Here is a 17,687-nt window from a genome sequence, read left to right on the forward strand (position 1 = left end):
AAAATCACACGTCATATATTGAGATGAGAGCAAACAGACACACTAGCTTTAAACGCAAAGCTAAAACGTCCTCACGGGCCACAGGAAAGAGTTTTCCATTGAATATTTAACACTTCAGAAATGTCTTTTCACTTCGTGATGCTGTAATGCTCCAGAAAGTCCATATTAGTGTGTTTGCTTAAAACAGACATCTTGCATGTCATGCAGACCGTGTTCTGTCAGCATGAAAAGTCAAAGAAAGCCTTTACAGTCTGCTGTGTCTACAGAAGTGCCAGCATAGCATCTGGAAGCCATGTTCATGTAATGGAGACTGCATAGTGTACTTCCTCGACAAACCGTTTGTATTCAGTTAGCTGCTGAGACACAGCCGCACGCTGTGGACTTCATTAGTGTTGAATATGGTGGCGACAACTGCAGTGATGTCTAAACATTGGCATCCGTGCCAGATGATTCACTAAACTACTACTCTGACTGCTAGATGCTTTATTATGGACATCAAATCTGGTCCACATTGCAGTTTATTTCAGCCAAAAATGGCCATTTGGAAAGCAAGAAACTGTCTATGGATGTCTAAAGCATCTAAACACTCCTATATCTGAGAGCAAAGTGGACTATACAGTAGTGATTCATAGATATGCATATATGTATTAAACAAGCGAACACAATAAAACCAAATCATCTCAGCTTAATAGAGAGCTTAGACTCAAATGCGTAACTGTGATCTCGAGGCAGAGATATTTTATATTGGGGCATGTTGTCACATATTTCCTTGCATTTGCTCTTTTATGAGTTTTAGCTTTTAACCTTTGATTAGAGATATGATGTTGAACATTATGGTTTCTTGTTAATTCATCTGTATAACTACATAGATATTCAGAGAGAGAGAGAGAGAGAGAGCGAGAGATCCTTTAAACACAGATGTTTTTGAAAAATGTGTTCTGTTACTTTGGATATTCAGTGTAAATAAAAATCACTTATACTGAAACCAAAGACCTGTCATATTTTGTTTAATCAGTCTGCCAAAACAAACAATCAAATTATAACAACCAGATCTCATGGCAATTCGAAAATTTTTCACGAGGTGGCTTATTCGTACGACCACACTCTTGCAAATTCATATGATTTTTGTGCCAAATATTACGTATTTTAGGAGTTGCACAATTCGTATGAATTTGTACGAATGACCTACACCTAACCCCGCCCCTAAACCTAACGTCACTGGGGTTTAGACAAATCGTGTAAAATCGTACGAGTGAGATCATACAAATTCGTACGAATAAGCCACCTCGTGAGATAGCGTTGAATTATAATCGTGTTTTTGCATACAACTAAAATAGTTTTTATCAACTTTTGAGCAACACAGCACTATCACGTAAATATTATAATAAAATCTTACCTTAAAAGTGAACGAGCAGGTGCATAAGCTAATAAAATTAAAAATATACAAGATAACTACAAGATTAACATCAGACATACAGACCTTAACATCAACTGAATATCTATAATACTCTTTTAATGTTCAATGCTCATATTTTCAATGCTCGTCTTTTGCGTGACGCCATGAGAAAAGCATTTGTAAAGAAAAGGTGCGCTCTGAAAACGTTTAAAATATTATGACATTATTTTTAGATCCCCTGTTACTAATTAATGTCACACTTTATATTACACTGACTGTGTAATATATAAAAAAGGTGCGCTCTGAACTTAAATACTAAATCATAGGCCTACTACAAAAATATATTAAAAGTCTTTACGCAGAATTCTGTTTTTGTCTCTCTTTATCTCGCAAGTAGCCTATCTTAGCATTTCAGTGTTATTTAAGAATTGTGAATGTAAAAGGGTCGCAATATTAATATTAAAAAGTCTGAATTACCTTTTTATTTACTTAATTTATAAGTGGCAGAAACAAGCTTCCATAAAAATAACATATATACTGTAAGTGGCCTAATCACAGCAACAGTAATACAGCAGTACATCATTGTACATTGCTGGGATCAGCTATTTCAATCTTTGATGCTCTTTTTGTCAAAATTTTACCATGACTTCCTTAAGGAAAAGCGAAGTCAATGTAAACTACAGTGCTTATTTTTCATTCTTTCACTTAAAAAGCAATCAACCACACGTTTCTCACACCAGAATGTATTTTGCACCTGTGGGCTCCATGTATTTTCATGACCTCGCTCAGCGTTTCACACACTGGTTGGCCCCGTTATCTCTAATATTCAGTTCTGCTCATGAATATCTTGTTTACTTGATACCAAGTGTCTCCAATATAAAACTCCTGGATATCTTCCAAATGTTTTGATGCCGTGAACCCGGCAAACTTTGGCAAATGCCGCCGGTTCTTCTTCAGAAGCTTGAACATGATTTAGTTTACTGATGGACTGATAAAAACCTGTGCTGTGCATTTTCTAATTAACAGGCACTGGTGACTTTAACCAGCTCTTGCTGTTTGTCTTGTGATGTGGAAAGACCTCACTGTTTGTTAGTGAGCAAATGATCACTGTTATTTTGATTTGTTTCTAGATTGTCTTTAGTAAAACACTCCGGATAAAAGCTTTCTGCATGACTACTTTACTCTTAGTTTCAATTCTGCATGATACATTTAAAATGAATGATCACTGACTGCTCCTATAAGATTTTATGAACAAAAGAAGTTTCTAAAAAATTTAACTAATTCGGTTTAATCAGGATATTTTAGTCTCTCAGAGCAACAGATCCGGCAATTAATCAGAGTTTGAGTCATTTTGCAATACTTTATATAGAAAAGAACGACTGACAAAGTGCATTTTTAAATTACATGTCTTTATGAATATTGCAGAATTCTTCATTATGCATTAGGGCCTTGAAAGAGGATGCATTTCATAATTCATTGTTTTAATTCAGGCAGCGATGAAGATATGGGATTTTGTCAGTGAAACAGCTCTTGTCTGAGAACAGCTGTGCTCAATATAATATTGTCTTCACTGTGAGGGAAGTTACATCGAAGGGACATGAAGTTTTCACGCAGCCGAGTTTGAACAGTTGGAACATTCGTCTGGTTCGCTGTCTGTTGATTTGGTTCATCCATCTTTAAGGGCTTTGGCAAAAAAAAAACCTTGTCACAGATGTTTCTCTTAAAATTCCTTTGGGGAAATAAAACTAGACACAAATGAGTCAGTTACTGAAATACAGTTAGAAAGATATAAAATGAATATGCAAAGAAGCATATTGTTTGATCAGAAATATTTGGGTTTATATTGAGATCAATGACTTTTAATTAAAGGCTTTGGTTCATTGAAAAATATGTAGCAATATCTTCATCATCGATTTTTTTTGTCCTGGATACAATAATGGCTAGTTATGCTAGTTATGTCTTTTAAGTATTTTTTTTTTTTTTTTTAGCACAGGTTTTGTATTTGTGTTTGATCATATGCCTCATTGATTGAGTTTTTGAGTGTACAATATCTTGCCAAATTGGTGAAAACTTGTGCGAATTGAAAGAAAACAAGTTGACAAAAATATTAAATCCAAGATTTTGTGATTTTTACAAGAAATTTAGAAAAGGAATACCAAATTGGGAGAATGATTTTCAGCACAGTACTTGTTCTCACAAATAAAGTGTTTTATTGTACATTTGCAAATGAAACATTTTACTGTAAAACTGTACGTTTACACATCTAAGTGTCTTGTAAATTTGTATTGTAAATGACTGGATGCATACTAATGTTATTTGGTTTTGCATGTAATTATTTGGGAAATAAATAATTTGAAAAAAAAAAGATACATAAATTTTTCTCCAGAATAGCAAAGCTAAAAAAATCTATATTTTCTTATTTAAGTAGCATGTTCATGTTTTAGGCTGGATCAGAGGGAAGTATCTAATCTATCATTCTGTAGACTATTACATTGATTTAAATCTGCCCCCGTTCTGAGCTGACAGGCATAGAAATGAGATCTATGTCTGCTATCTGTGTACTCTGCCAAATGCTAATAAGATTGTGTTGGACATGACAGAGAAAGAGAGAGAGCTTAAATCATCTCTTGATGGTCACCATTAAAAACACACTCAAATTACCTTCCAGTTAAATTTTTGTTGTTTTTCTTCCATTTTTCAGATTGATACTATAATTTGGGATGAGAGAGCAAATGATATCGAGCTGTGTTTTGTAAGTTTTCATTATTTGTGCTTAATTTTAGTGAAATGTCAGCGCAGTGTGTTGATTAGCACTCCTGCGACCTCGGCTATCAGACAAACGCCAGCGGCTCAGTTTGTGAATATTAAACAGGTCGGTCTAAATAGATCTCCAAACACTGTCCCACAGTCTCTCAGCTTGAATTATTAACGATGGAAGTTTACAGACCTGCATAAATCCATCAAATGCATGATTAGAAATGTCATCATTCTTTGCCAGACAGACCATTGGTAAAACATTAGCCTTTAAAAATAACATATTTTTCTTAAAGTGGAAACAAAAGGGGGAAAAAACCTTTATGTGTTACTTTGTTGCCTTGTGAATCACTACAAGAGTGTGTTCCTTAGATATTTCTTTCAACAGTAATCAAATCTCACCTTTTCCTTCAACCATCTTTCAAGCTCAATGATCCAGTAGAAAAGAAAATGTGATCCCCTAATAGCTCAATTGTTTCTCCTTGACATAAATGAGATTAAATTAGGAGCAAATGTAAATTGAGAGTAATTGTTTTTCACTGAACTCTGCAGGTCCTCAGGAAAAATACCAAAGTAATTTCCTTCAACTACGTCTCAAACCATGTTCACTTCACGTTTGCAATCACATATCAGATTTTGATGTTAACACAACACTTCTAATCCAATTCGTCCCAGATCAAATGATCTGAACTGCAACTCACATTCATTTTATTCCTACACTTACTGTGTGAATCTATTTCACATTTTTCTAAGGAATTTTATGAGAAACATCAGAGACAAAGTTGATACTTAAAGGAAACCCAGTCATGTCTGGTGTGTGATGAAAAGGCAGTTTTGAGCAATAAAATATTATCTGTGATTAAATAAAGATCAAAGACATTTCATGGACATTTCATTAAAAAAAGACATGCACTTATGACATGTTAAATAAAAGTCCAAATTATAAAATCTGTATCATTCTAACATCAAAAACTAAAAAAGGTTTGAGTGGATCCTCAAAGCCCCTTTGAGCTTTTTCTCTCACAGTTCTCACTGCAAAAATGTATTATTTAATTTTGTGTCTTGTAAGAGCCACACAGATGGGAAATCAAAAATGACCTGTATTACAGTGTATGATGTAGCTGTCCATCAGTGTAAACAATGTGCAAAGTAATTAAACCAAAAAGTACACGATTTATAAAGTTATTGGCTTCTAAAGTAAGGAGTCGACTCTTTATAGATTTCAAATCTTTTGCCCATCTCTATGTACGACACTAGGAGCACTTTGCATAATAATCTCCGCCTACCGTGTTGGGAGAAACTGAACTCTGACCTGCCCCCCCCCCCCCCAACAAACACACACACACACATTGTTTTATTTTCACTGCCAAAGAATGAAGATCAGAAGAACCAATGGCTAAAGTAATCTATATGAAAACAACGCGATGTCTGTTTTCACGTCTCCCTTCATTATATCTAGACCACGTCCCCGCGCTGAACGCGCTGTTCAGATTCAAACTGAAGCGCGCGGCTTGAATACACACACACAGAAGAAAAAGCAGCGAGACTGTTCTAGTTTTTTATTGTACTGTTTGTTTCGCGATGAGAGGAATAAGACATAATTCACCCCAAACAGATGCTAACGCATAGTTTACCGTGGAGGTGTGTGTGGAAAAACCAATCAAATCTGACTGTTAGTTGACCAATCAGAACACAGTATGCTACCGAAAGTTGGGGTTTAACGAAACTGAATCTTTTGAACAGCTCCGCGCAAACCGTTTGGGGATCTCTGAGAATTGAGGTAATTTTAAAATGATATTTTGACAAAATGACAATGTTTTTTAACCTTGGATGGATTTAAACCTGATGTACAGGACTTATAAACAGTGATAGGAAGCTTAGAATTTTCATTTTACTGGCTCTTTAAGTTATATTTGGTTAAAAAACAAAAAGACAAAAATATCAGAATAAAGTAAACATCTTATCAGCATATCTATCAGTATTTGTATACAGGATCTTTTTTTTTCTTTTCTTATTCCGCCCATATTTCTTCTCATTTTAAGCCATAATGTCTTCAGAGACTAGACTTTACCAGAAACAAGACATTTTCCTTCTAAAGTACCCTGATTTAAAAATGTAGAGAAATTTGTAATGGTAAACAAGACCAGAAAAGAAGAAGAAATCATTTTTGAATTGCTTGGCTTCCACTTGAATTGCTTGGCTGTCTTGGTTTACTGCACATGATTGTGCAGTTTTGTGAGTCTTCCTTGTATTATTAAAAAGTGCAAATGAATAAGTGGCCATGTAACAGTGTATTTCCCCAATGTTGTTATCACATGTCTTTAAATGATGCTGACACATTGGCAGGACTGAATATGCTGTTCCGAGCGATGAGCCGTGATTTATTATCCACATTGTGCTGACAGCTCCTTTTCTTTCCTCTGTTTCCAGGTTGTGTCAGAATAGCAGGCGAGGATGAAACTAAAGCCCAGTAAAAGAGATTCCCTCTGGGGGAGCCATAGACAGATGTGGAGCCCCTGGAGCCACTGACCTAATGTCCGGATGATCTATGGATGAAGACCACCAGCCCTCAAGAGTCAATCTTCCACTGCTGAGCAATTCCACATTGGCAGATGCAAACAAATGTTGCTTGATAATTGCTGAGTATCTACAGTCTGAACATTCAGTTCCTATGCTTGATTTTCTCAGTTAGCTTCCTGTTACAAGAAAAACAACCTACCACAACAATACTTAGCTTAGAGAACTCTGACCCACAATCCAGCAAATGCATGCAAAGTTTCCGGGAAAGCCCATGTATACACACATTACCTTCCAATCGCATGACCGTGAAAGAGGAAAGTTATACCGTCTCATCAAGAATGCTGAGGTCGGGCAGGCGTGCGGTCTAACAGGATCAATACAACGCTGATTTATGAGCAAATTTCTCTTCCATTTAGTGTGGTGGGGAAGAATCATCTGCCAAGACCAGCATTGTGAAACCAAGTCCCTTTGGTCCTATAAGAGTTGCATTTCCATTGCAAAGTAACCCTGCTCTAGACCTTTTTGGCTCTCTGTATCATTTAAGAAGACTCTTGCAATGCAGTGTGAATTAAACTGTCAGTCGGAAGCAATTGGCTTTTTAAAAGGATAAGATCTTTTTACTCTGTTTCTGCTTCGTTTATGACATATTGGATATGCAAATGCCTTCAAAATGCACAGAATTGGGTTGAAAAAGCAGCACCTCCAACCAGCCAAGCTTGATCCTGCTGATTTATAGCCCAAGTCGGATCAAGAACCAAGGTTTTCACAGTTCGCTATGGTTTTCAAAACTTGCATTTCCATTGAAACCTAATCCTGATCTGGATCTTTTTTGAAACTTTGTATAATTTTACGCTATTTCTTCAGATTTACGATCAGTTCAACCCTCGCAAAGCAGTAAATCAACTGTCAGTTGGAAACAACTGCTTTTTTGGTAAAATAAGTTATTTTTACTTTATTCCTGCATCAGGTTTACAAACCATTGGAAATGTTAATACCTTCAAAGTTAGCAGAACTGGGTTGAAATGGCAGCCACTCCAACCAGCACATTAAAGCTTGACCCTGTTGATTAATGGGCAGATTTCTCTTCCATTTAGTGCATCAGGGAAGAACTATCTTCCAAGACCAAGTCTGTGAAACAGGTCCCTTTGGTTTTCAAGAGTGGTATTTTTATTGAAAAAGTTTGGTCTGGACTTTTTTTGAAACTTTGAAACTTGAAAATTTAGCACTGTTCCTTCAGATTTACAATCAATCAGAGAAGAATCATTTGCAGAGACCCAGATCGTGAAACAGCTCTCTTCAGTCTTCAACAGTTGCATTACCTTTGCAAAGAAGCCCTACTGTATATATATACTTTTTTGGTCCTCTGTACCATTTAACACTTTTCCTTCAGATTTCCAATCAATACAACCCTAGCAAAGCAGTGTGAATCAAACTGTCAACTGGGAGCAATTCGCTTTTTAGTAGAGTAAGTTCTTTTTACTTTGTTCCTGGGTCAAGTTTACAAAATACTGGAAATGCAAATGCCTTCAAAGGGTTGAAAAACAACCGCTCCAACCAGTCCTACAAAGCTCGACCTGCAACTTCTAGAGTCCTTCAAACCCAAGTGCAACATAGTGGACAACATTGCTGTGAGTGAGTGCATGCGGTGGTGTCCCTCAGCATGGTGTTGCCACCACCGGACAAGCGGCATGTGTGTCTTACCACCATTGTCATCATGACCAGCATGGCCTTCATGGACGCCTACCTGGTGGAGCAGAATCAGGGACCACGAAAGATCGGCGTCTGCATCATTGTCCTTGTTGGGGACATCTGCTTTCTTATCGTCCTTCGCTATGTGGCAGTTTGGGTTGGAGCAGAAGTGCGGACGGCTCGACGAGGATACGCCATGATCCTTTGGTTCCTCTATATCTTTGTGCTGGAGATCAAACTTTACTTTGTCTTCCAGAACTGTAAGGCTGATCGCAAGAGTCTGGAGACTGTCGCCCGGAAGGCTTTGACTTTATTGTTATCTATTTGTGTGCCAGGCCTCTACCTAGTTCTGGTGGCTCTGGACAGCATGGAATATGTCCGTACCTTTCGGAGGAAAGAAGACATGAGGGGTCGGCTTTTCTGGGTGGCTCTGGATTTGCTGGACCTGCTGGATATGCAGGCAAATCTTTGGGAGCCACAGCGGACTGGTTTGCCCATTTGGGCGGAAGGTTTGATGTTCTTCTACTGCTACATTTTGCTTCTGATTCTTCCCTGTGTGTCCCTGAGCGAGATCAGCGTGGAAGGTGACCACGTGTCGCCCCAGAAGATGATGCTCTATCCTCTTCTCAGTCTGGTCACCATTAACATCGTCACCATCCTCATACGTGGCGTCAACATGGTGGTCTTCCAGGACAGCCGGGTTTCCACCATCTTCGTTGGCAAGAATGTGGTGGCCATCGCGACCAAGGCATGCACCTTTCTCGAGTACCGGAAACAGTCGCATGAATTCCCAAATCGAGAGAACACAACCGGAATTCCCATGGAAGTCCAGCAGAACTCTGTGGGACATGGACAAGCTCTTCCTAATGCCACAAGCCTTCCACATGAACCCACTTCAGCACGGGAGATGATGGATACATGACCAAGGAACCAAAATGAAGGATTTTGTTTGACTTGGAGCCAACAATAAGCATTCAAACCACCAGATAAGAACTGATGAAGTGCTGCATCCTGTTGTGAACTGAAGTAAATCAAGCAAATATGAGCTGTTGTAAAAAATAAAATAAATAAAATCAGTGTTTTATAATTCGTTCACCACAGTTGGCAATGAACAACCAAGCTGTTTTCTTTCTGTACAGTAGCAAACGGACTGTGGTGCAAAATACTTGTTTGAGAGACCAAACTGTTTCCATCCACTTTTTTGTGTGTGTGACTTCCTGTTGCTGAGGTGCATCAGATATTTTCCTCTCTTGCAAGTAATGAATGCGGGAATGGAAAAAGTGTGCAATGAATTTATCAATAAGGGAGCTAGTTAGGTCAGGTTGATGTTTAGACCAAATGTTGGGGAGTAGTTCTACATGCCTGCAGTATGTGTTTGCACTTGTGTATTATGATGTGTTGACATTTAAAGAAATGAGAATGAGAGGAAAAAGAAAGAAATTTGTGTGCGATGACCTTTATGGAATTGTTTAGGAAAAAGTCAGTGAATGCACTACCACTTGGTTGGTATATTGATTATTATTGCTATCATTGTTATTATAATTATTATATATACCACTTGTGTATTTGCTTTTTTACACTTTTGTTTGAGGATTCAGTGGTATTTAATAATAAAAAATAAAAAAGGGTTTTGTCATCTGGTTTTTATGCTAACAGAATTGCTAGTCCAGGGTTGGATGAGTCTGCATTCCCATGGAATTTTCCCCCTGGGTTGACATTCCGCATAAATTATATTTGAATTTAAATATTTTATATTCTACAAATGATAACACTGTGGTGGACAGCCACAGGTAAGGAGCCTTTGAGCTGTCTGTATAATCACTACAATATAGTGGTTTTCAATTTGCATAACAATGACTGTGAAATATGTATTTTAGGTATGGCAATTGCATATATTTCGAGTTCTGATCGAGTTTGTGTATGGTCACTGGGCTATTTCTGATTGGTCAAAGGCCCAGTTTTGTTACGCAGACCTGGCAACCCCTGTGCTGTCCGATCACCCCACACATTTTCTCCACATGAACAGAAGATCACAGCGTTTCCATCTCAGCCCCTGTTTAAATCAGTTCTTCTAATGTTTGAGTAAACACACCGTGTCTGCGGAAGCAGATGGAAGGGTAAATGGCATCTGGGAAAATGAAATAAATTACGCGTGACCCCCATCAGCAGGGACTCACCTTTCTAAAGCCACACAGCGTGAAACTGATTCCAAAAAAACTCTAAGGCCTGGACACTGTGGAATTAAACAGCCTTCCCTCTCTACACGGTGCGAATGCGAAAACCATTTACCCTCCTTGTCTGATTTATTCAGCACATGTAGCAACCTGATGTATTCTATTTCAGCAACATTCATTTATTGCCACCTGCATATGGTGGGCGGTCTCGGTTGATGTTGACTCACTCCGCTGCGTATTGTGTTTTTTGAGAATTCGTCTACTTTAGTGTCCACCCACCATCAGACAGCTTGAGTTTCTCTCTACGGTACAATGGTTCAAATGGCAACATACCATTTACTTTAATATTGTTTAGAAAAAACACAACACTGATTGCATGTTTTTTTCTGAATCGTACCAGAGAGAAATATTCATGCACTAACAATAATAGTCAATAATAGTCTTTTAGCACTACACACATATACACGTGAGAATGACGGTGATTATAATTTCAAGATGTGCAGCACTGAAAACTTTATAAATGTATAAATACTGTAAAACTCATTTGTGCAACTCTTACATTTTTGTTTGGTGCATCGTTGACACATTAAACATATTCTGTTTCAGTTCAACTATTTAATATAGTTTTACTGAAAAATGAGGATCAAAGGCAAAAAAGGGTTTTTCAAACATCAAAACAATAAAAGGTTAATAATACAGCTTTAATTTTTTTCTCTCCATACATTAGAAATGCTCCTGTTTTATTATTTTTCTAAGCAAAAAATAATTACTATCATACATTTATGACCATAATTATCGAAAGACACACACTAAAATGTAGCAATAATTAAACAAAAAATATTTAGAACAAGACCAATTTGTATGATCACTTACTTTATATATTTGTTGTATTTGTTATGCTGTATATGATAATGGAATGTTATTTCACCCATCTTTTGACATTTTTTACGAAAGTTATTTGAAACAATATAGCAGACTTTATTTAAATCACTTTTGTGAATGTAATTTGATGCAAACACCAAAACAGGAATTATTACAAAAAAGAAAGTAACATTTAATTAATGAAGAATGTGTTTTCAATCATTGTATTTTGTTTAGAGCTTTGTTTTTATAGCTTTGCATAAAATTATTTTACATATATAAATTCATTATATTCAATTTAAGGAGAAATTGATATTTAAGAATTTATTTATTTATTCGATTTAATATGGCAATTAACCCCCAAAATTGTATTAATTAATTAATTAATTAATTTTCAACAACAACATTATCATCAAAATCTATTTTTGTTATTGGATGCCAGAATCTATTTGTGTGAGACATGGATGCAGTGCCTACATCTGAATACATATATTAATGTGCAAAAACATTTTTTTTCTCGATAAATATTTAAGATTCAGCCCTAACTTTCAGCTCAAAACAACCTATGGAGCGAATACAGCAATGCACTATGATCTATAATTTAGTAGTTTAAGTGTTTACTACAGTATCTAATCACATACTGTAAATTGTAAAGAGTAATTAGACAAATATATGTAAGTGTGCAGATATTAAGCATGTGGTATTCTAAAAATAATTGAAAGGAATTGATTTGTGCACAATCCTGAGACACAGACTTGTTATCATTCACAGTGAAAAGCAAAGAGATGGAGGAACGTCATCTTTCATTCGAAATGCATCAATAAACCCCGTTCAGATGTCAGCAGCCCCTTAGGCATTCTTACATTTGCTTTACAGCATTAAAGATTCAGCCTTGCTCTAAAACCAGTCAAAGGGTCGCAAGCCTTCAAATGTGTGTTTAGTGCTCAAAAACGACAAAGAGAGAAAGATGGAAACACTTGACTTGAGGCCTGTATATATAATGCATTAGAAAAAAAGTATTCAATGCATGATAAGTACCTTCGCATTGCATTTCGTCATCTTTTCATTGCAAATGTAACCGGTTGCACTTTCAAAAGAGCCTAAAGCATTACAGCACAGGATTGAAGAAATGACACTGGGTGTCAATCATGTGTTTTAATAGATTAAACTCTTTATAAAAGCAAGCACTGTATTGCATAGGTTACTGCTGAGAAAGGAAACCTGGAAATTTCAGAAGATTTATGAAATTTAAATAATGGTTTGTATTTAATTCAATCATTTGAATATACAGTATGCATCAGCATGCACTATTTTAGTATATAAAGTTCATAAAATAAATTTTTTTATCTTAAATTGTAGTTTGAATTTTAGTTTGAATTAAGTACAATAACCCTGAGATGCATACAAGTAATGACTAAAAAAGACATTTCTATACTAAATAGAATTAAATTACTAATAGATTAAAATTGAATGACAAAAAAAACACAGATTCATTTTTAAAATTGTGATTTCCAAGCAATGCAGTTAATTAAATAATATTAATATACTAAATATTGATACTAAAATTACACTTACATGTATATATATATATATATATATATATATATATATATATATATTAAGTGTAATTTTAGTATCATCATATTATTATAGTTTATTAATATTTTTAATTATATTTTAATATATATTTCCCATTTTCATTTTAATTTTTTTTAGTCATTTTGTTGTTTTTTGTAAAAAAAAATGTAAATGTCGATGTTTGTATTTTTAGAGCATTTTAGTTTTAACTTTTATTTAAATACTTTTTATATCTAAATTTTTTGTTTTAATTTGAGTTTCAATTAATTATAACAACCCTGATATGCATACAATGATTTTAAAATCATGAATAAAAAATGAAATATTTATATAAAAGTTAAATATATGATTTGTAATCCTCTAATCCAGACAAACCAAGTAATCATAAATTACATTTTTAAAATTGTGATTTCCAAGCCATATTAAATCATATGAATATATGCATAATCATAAAAAATAAAAAAACATTCTATTCTATTTCTTTTATTATATCTTTTTATATGCTAAAAGTACTTGCAAACTACATATGATTTGTTTGTTTTTTTAAATCCAGTAATCTTAAATGACTGGAAACGTCACAGAAATTAATTTGTTAAAAGGTGCGGGAACGCAGAGTGTTCAGGCTTCCAGGTTACTGACAACATTTCTCGGTTTTGTGTATATTATGGATTTCAATACAACGATGCAGCACAATATCAAAAAAGCAATTTGCATTAATAACACTCAGGCAGATTTATAATGAAGGTTCAGCTTCCTGCAGTCACATACTCAGCCGTAAAAGTGTGACTTGGGCATCGTCCAACACTAATGCTCATGAACTCCATCATACCAAACATCCACAGGCTTCCATTAGAGCGCTCAGGATCCACCATCAGGATTTGTTAACTTCAGCAGTCAAAGGTTAAACAGTTTTGTGGTGAGGGAATTCTGCCATTTTTAGTTTTTAAAGCCAATTTATGGAACTAATCCAGAATTGCAAATGGTTCATTTGGGAAGTCTACCATGACAGTTAGGTTCAAACCATAATTGAATTGAAATGTGTCTTGTGTGCTGGCAGGTTTTGTTTGGAAAGCACAACTGAGAGTCGCTATTTCTTGCTAGATGGACAGAAGTTACTGAGGACTAATTGTCTACATGCATCAATGGTTCATTTCAATTTAAAGTTACGTTTATGGCACGATAAATTGCACATCAAGTGTGACCTGCAGTAACATGATTATTAGGCTACACAAACAATAATAGCTTTATAGTTTAACACACATTTGAAAGACATTAAAGGAGACATCTTACTCATCTTCTCATGTTTTCATGAAGAAAGGCTCATATTTGTGTTTTGGGAGTCCCCAACAATAGGTTGACATGCATGCAAGGTCAAAAAAAACCCCACCTTTGACTTATTTTACCTTACTCGCTCAACGATTCATTTTTCCAAACCCCTCCCTGGAGTGACGCTAATCTGCTGTGATTGGTCGATTGGATCATGCCTGTGATGCCTGATAAAGCAGTGTTTGTGAACGAAGTGCTGCTTTGTGTACAGCGTTAAAGTGGAAACAGCTATTTTACGCTTCAAAAGCGCCCTCTAGTGGCAAAGAATGAATTAGCGTTTTCATTCAGACCAACGCGAAGAGACCGGAAGAGACCAACAAGTGGGCGGGCAATATGCTAATATATGATGTTGACGTCAACATGAAACGTCTTGGGATTCGTTTTAAAAACGACTCGTTTCGATGATTCAGAGTCGACTCTTACTTTCGAGTGACAATAACTTTATAAACGTAACCTTTTTTATTTATTTATTTATTTATGTATTTATTTATTTATTTATTTATTAACAAAGCCTTTTCAAATGAAAGGAAATTTAATTGAAAAATGTAGTTAGGTGACTAGATAGCCACCAGTGTAGGGTTACTTTGGAAATGCAATAGGGTACAGCTTGCAAGTTACCCTAATTATTATGTAACTAGTAGTGTAACTATTTCAGTTACTTTATTAACATATGTAACTGATTAGATTTGATTACTATAGTTATTCATTTTCATCACTTCATCACTTGAATTTAGATTAGAAAAAAATCATTTTAAAACACAGCCACCAAAACATTTAAAAACATATAGTTTAACAGCTATGATACTGTTTTTGAAATCAAATCTTTGCATAGTTATGACAAGAAACGCTGACATCTAACAACAACTTGGAAAAAAAATTAATTAAAAGAAATAAAGCATATACATAAATCCAAATAAAACAGTAACTGAATAAGCATGTGTCCTACTACGCATCTTAAACTCCTGACACATTGGGAAAATAAATCAATTAAGTGTGCGTGTGTGTGTGTGTGTGTGTGTGTGTGTGTGTGTGTGTAAATGTTCAAATGTAAGCTCTTTTGTAATGGTTTACATTTTCATATGTATAGCTGTGATTTAATGACACATTTTTCTCAGTAACTGTACAAGACTACAGTAATGTATACTAGTAACTCTCCAACATTGATAACCAATGATTAGTGCCAGGATCATCCGGTTGTTATACTGTACAGTACAAAGGTTCATTAGCACAAGAGATCCACTTATTAGCACCAAGCCCCTAGTGTGAGTCTATAGTCACTCAGAGTTCAGATATCACAGATGGAGAAAGTCATTTGATCTCTATCATCTTTTAACACTCTCATTACGCTGTCTTATTATTTTTCTATCATTTTTGTTGATTTAATGCACTTATTTGTACTTCTACAGATTCAGTTGCAAAGCCATTATTGGTCACATTTATCTTGGATTAAAACTGTTTGTGAAGTTTAACGTTTAAAGTCTTGGTTGAGGGTAGAAACAATGATAATATATACATTAAAAGGCATTTTAACATTAACAAACTAGATATAAACACAAGTGTTCTTGAATGTGATGTTTATGTAAATAACTAAATAAAAACAAAAAAATTATATTCAAGGGAAAGTAAATAAAAATGTTAACTTGAACGTGATCTGTATGTACATGAATAAATAAATACATACATACATGCATACAAGTCTGTACCAATGTGGTTTTTATGTATCTATATAAAGAATAAAGTGGCCATAGATGAAAAATGATATGCAGTTTTGAAAAGGACAGTCCTTCAGCTAGAGGCAGTATAATGCTGAAAAAGGCCTGACATAGTAACCTCGCAGGCTGTTATATATCCGCTCGACTGATGGAGCAGAATCACAGCTTTACTGTCAAACTACTGTAATTATGAAGCAAATGCTCCAACACTCACAGCTGCTGAATTGCTCCCTTAATAAGAAGTTTAAGCTGAAAAAAATTAGTGAGTTAAGTCCTTGCGGATATTTTATAACTCTCAGAAACAAATACTCCATAAAATCAAACATCATTCATTTTTAAAAGCGCAGATGATGATGATGCTCACTCAGGAGATTTTTTAAATGGTTAGAACAGACTGCATAAGATTTAATTCCAATGCATTTATTCTGTCACACATAATTAATACACATTAAGTGACCCAAACAAACAAACATATTTGCACAATTAAAGTCACACTTTCAAATGTCCAGATGTGTTGCAATGGATAGTAAATGATCAAAAAGCAAGTCTCAGCGGTGCTCAAATGCTGCTTACTTTTTGTCAACTTTTGTTTTTTTTGTCAAGCTTGTGCTTGAGATCTTTTTATTTTTATTTTAAGCAAATTCCACTTGGTTAAGGTTTTTTGTATTTGATGTAGAAGCTCTGAGACACTTAAGTGCGACTTAAGAATGCAAATATGACATAACACTTCATAGTTCCGGTGATGTGATACTGGGAAGCTCTGTTAATCAAACAGTGATGTTAGTCTGCCACCTGCTGGTCAATTAATCCAATCATTTGAAATATATCACGTGGAAGATGGATTGGTTTCATTTTGGGATTCCGTGCCCTGTTAGACTATGACTGGGAAACTAATTTCAATGCATTGACATGAGGCTTAGGTTAAGCCGTAGAAACAAGGAGACACATTTGAGGAATACAGGGGAGAATACAGGCCTATTGGGACACCTTCTTCTAATGAACTGGTTTGACTACTTCAGTAATTTCCATGAGTACAAATCTTGACGTTTAAGCATACTTTATGTAATGATATTCTACATGATACATGATATTCTAGGTAATTGTGTGCTTTTAATTTTATAGCAATAGTTTGGACATGACCCTTTTGTTTTCTAACAAGCCAGCTGAACACCTTTGACCTTGAGCCAAAAACTCATCACCAAACACCAATGACTTGTACATATGGTTACAGTCATTTTAGACCAAAACTTCCAATACTGTTTTCATAAATTATCATTATTATTATTATTATTATTATTATGTGCCATGTTAGAATAAAAAAGGGTCCTGTCCAAACTATTGCTATAAAATTAAGCACTTTTTCTAGAATAGCATGACATGCTAAACATAAAGATTTGCACTCATGGAAATTGCCAAAAGTATTCGACCACCCCCCTTCATATGAACAGCTTTGACTTTTGGCAATATAGTGTATCTTTTGTGTATCTTTTTTTTTGCACAGCAAGTGTTGATGCTTTGCGCTGTAATGTAATGATGCAATAATTAAACTTGCCATTGTTTGAGAAAAAAAAAGCACATTTTCAGCATTTTTTTATTTTTGGGTGAACTTTACTCACGTCACATTACACACACACACAGCTCATTTAAAACAGGGAACAGGCCACAAGATCGATGAAA

At 35.2% G+C, this 17,687-nt stretch overlaps 1 protein-coding gene across 1 annotated transcript; it reads left to right on the forward strand.

Annotated features, from left to right (window-relative positions):
- The first annotated feature begins 7,908 nt into the window (after window positions 1-7,908).
- LOC127984431 (transmembrane protein 121-like) lies at window positions 7,909-9,980 on the forward strand. The gene has a single exon (XM_052587068.1). The coding sequence runs from the start codon at window positions 8,331-8,333 to the stop codon at window positions 9,279-9,281; it is 951 nt and encodes a 316-aa protein (XP_052443028.1). The 5' UTR covers window positions 7,909-8,330; the 3' UTR covers window positions 9,282-9,980.
- The last annotated feature ends 7,707 nt before the right edge of the window (window positions 9,981-17,687 follow it).

This window comes from Carassius gibelio, chromosome B20 (assembly GCF_023724105.1).
Source record: "Carassius gibelio isolate Cgi1373 ecotype wild population from Czech Republic chromosome B20, carGib1.2-hapl.c, whole genome shotgun sequence".
NCBI classification, from domain to species: domain Eukaryota; kingdom Metazoa; phylum Chordata; class Actinopteri; order Cypriniformes; family Cyprinidae; genus Carassius; species Carassius gibelio.

What these genes read in the sequence shown, in the direction of transcription:
- LOC127984431 (XM_052587068.1), top strand. Translation starts at nt 8,331, where the DNA reads ATGGTGTTGCCACCACCGGACAAGCGGCATGTGTGTCTTACCACCATT.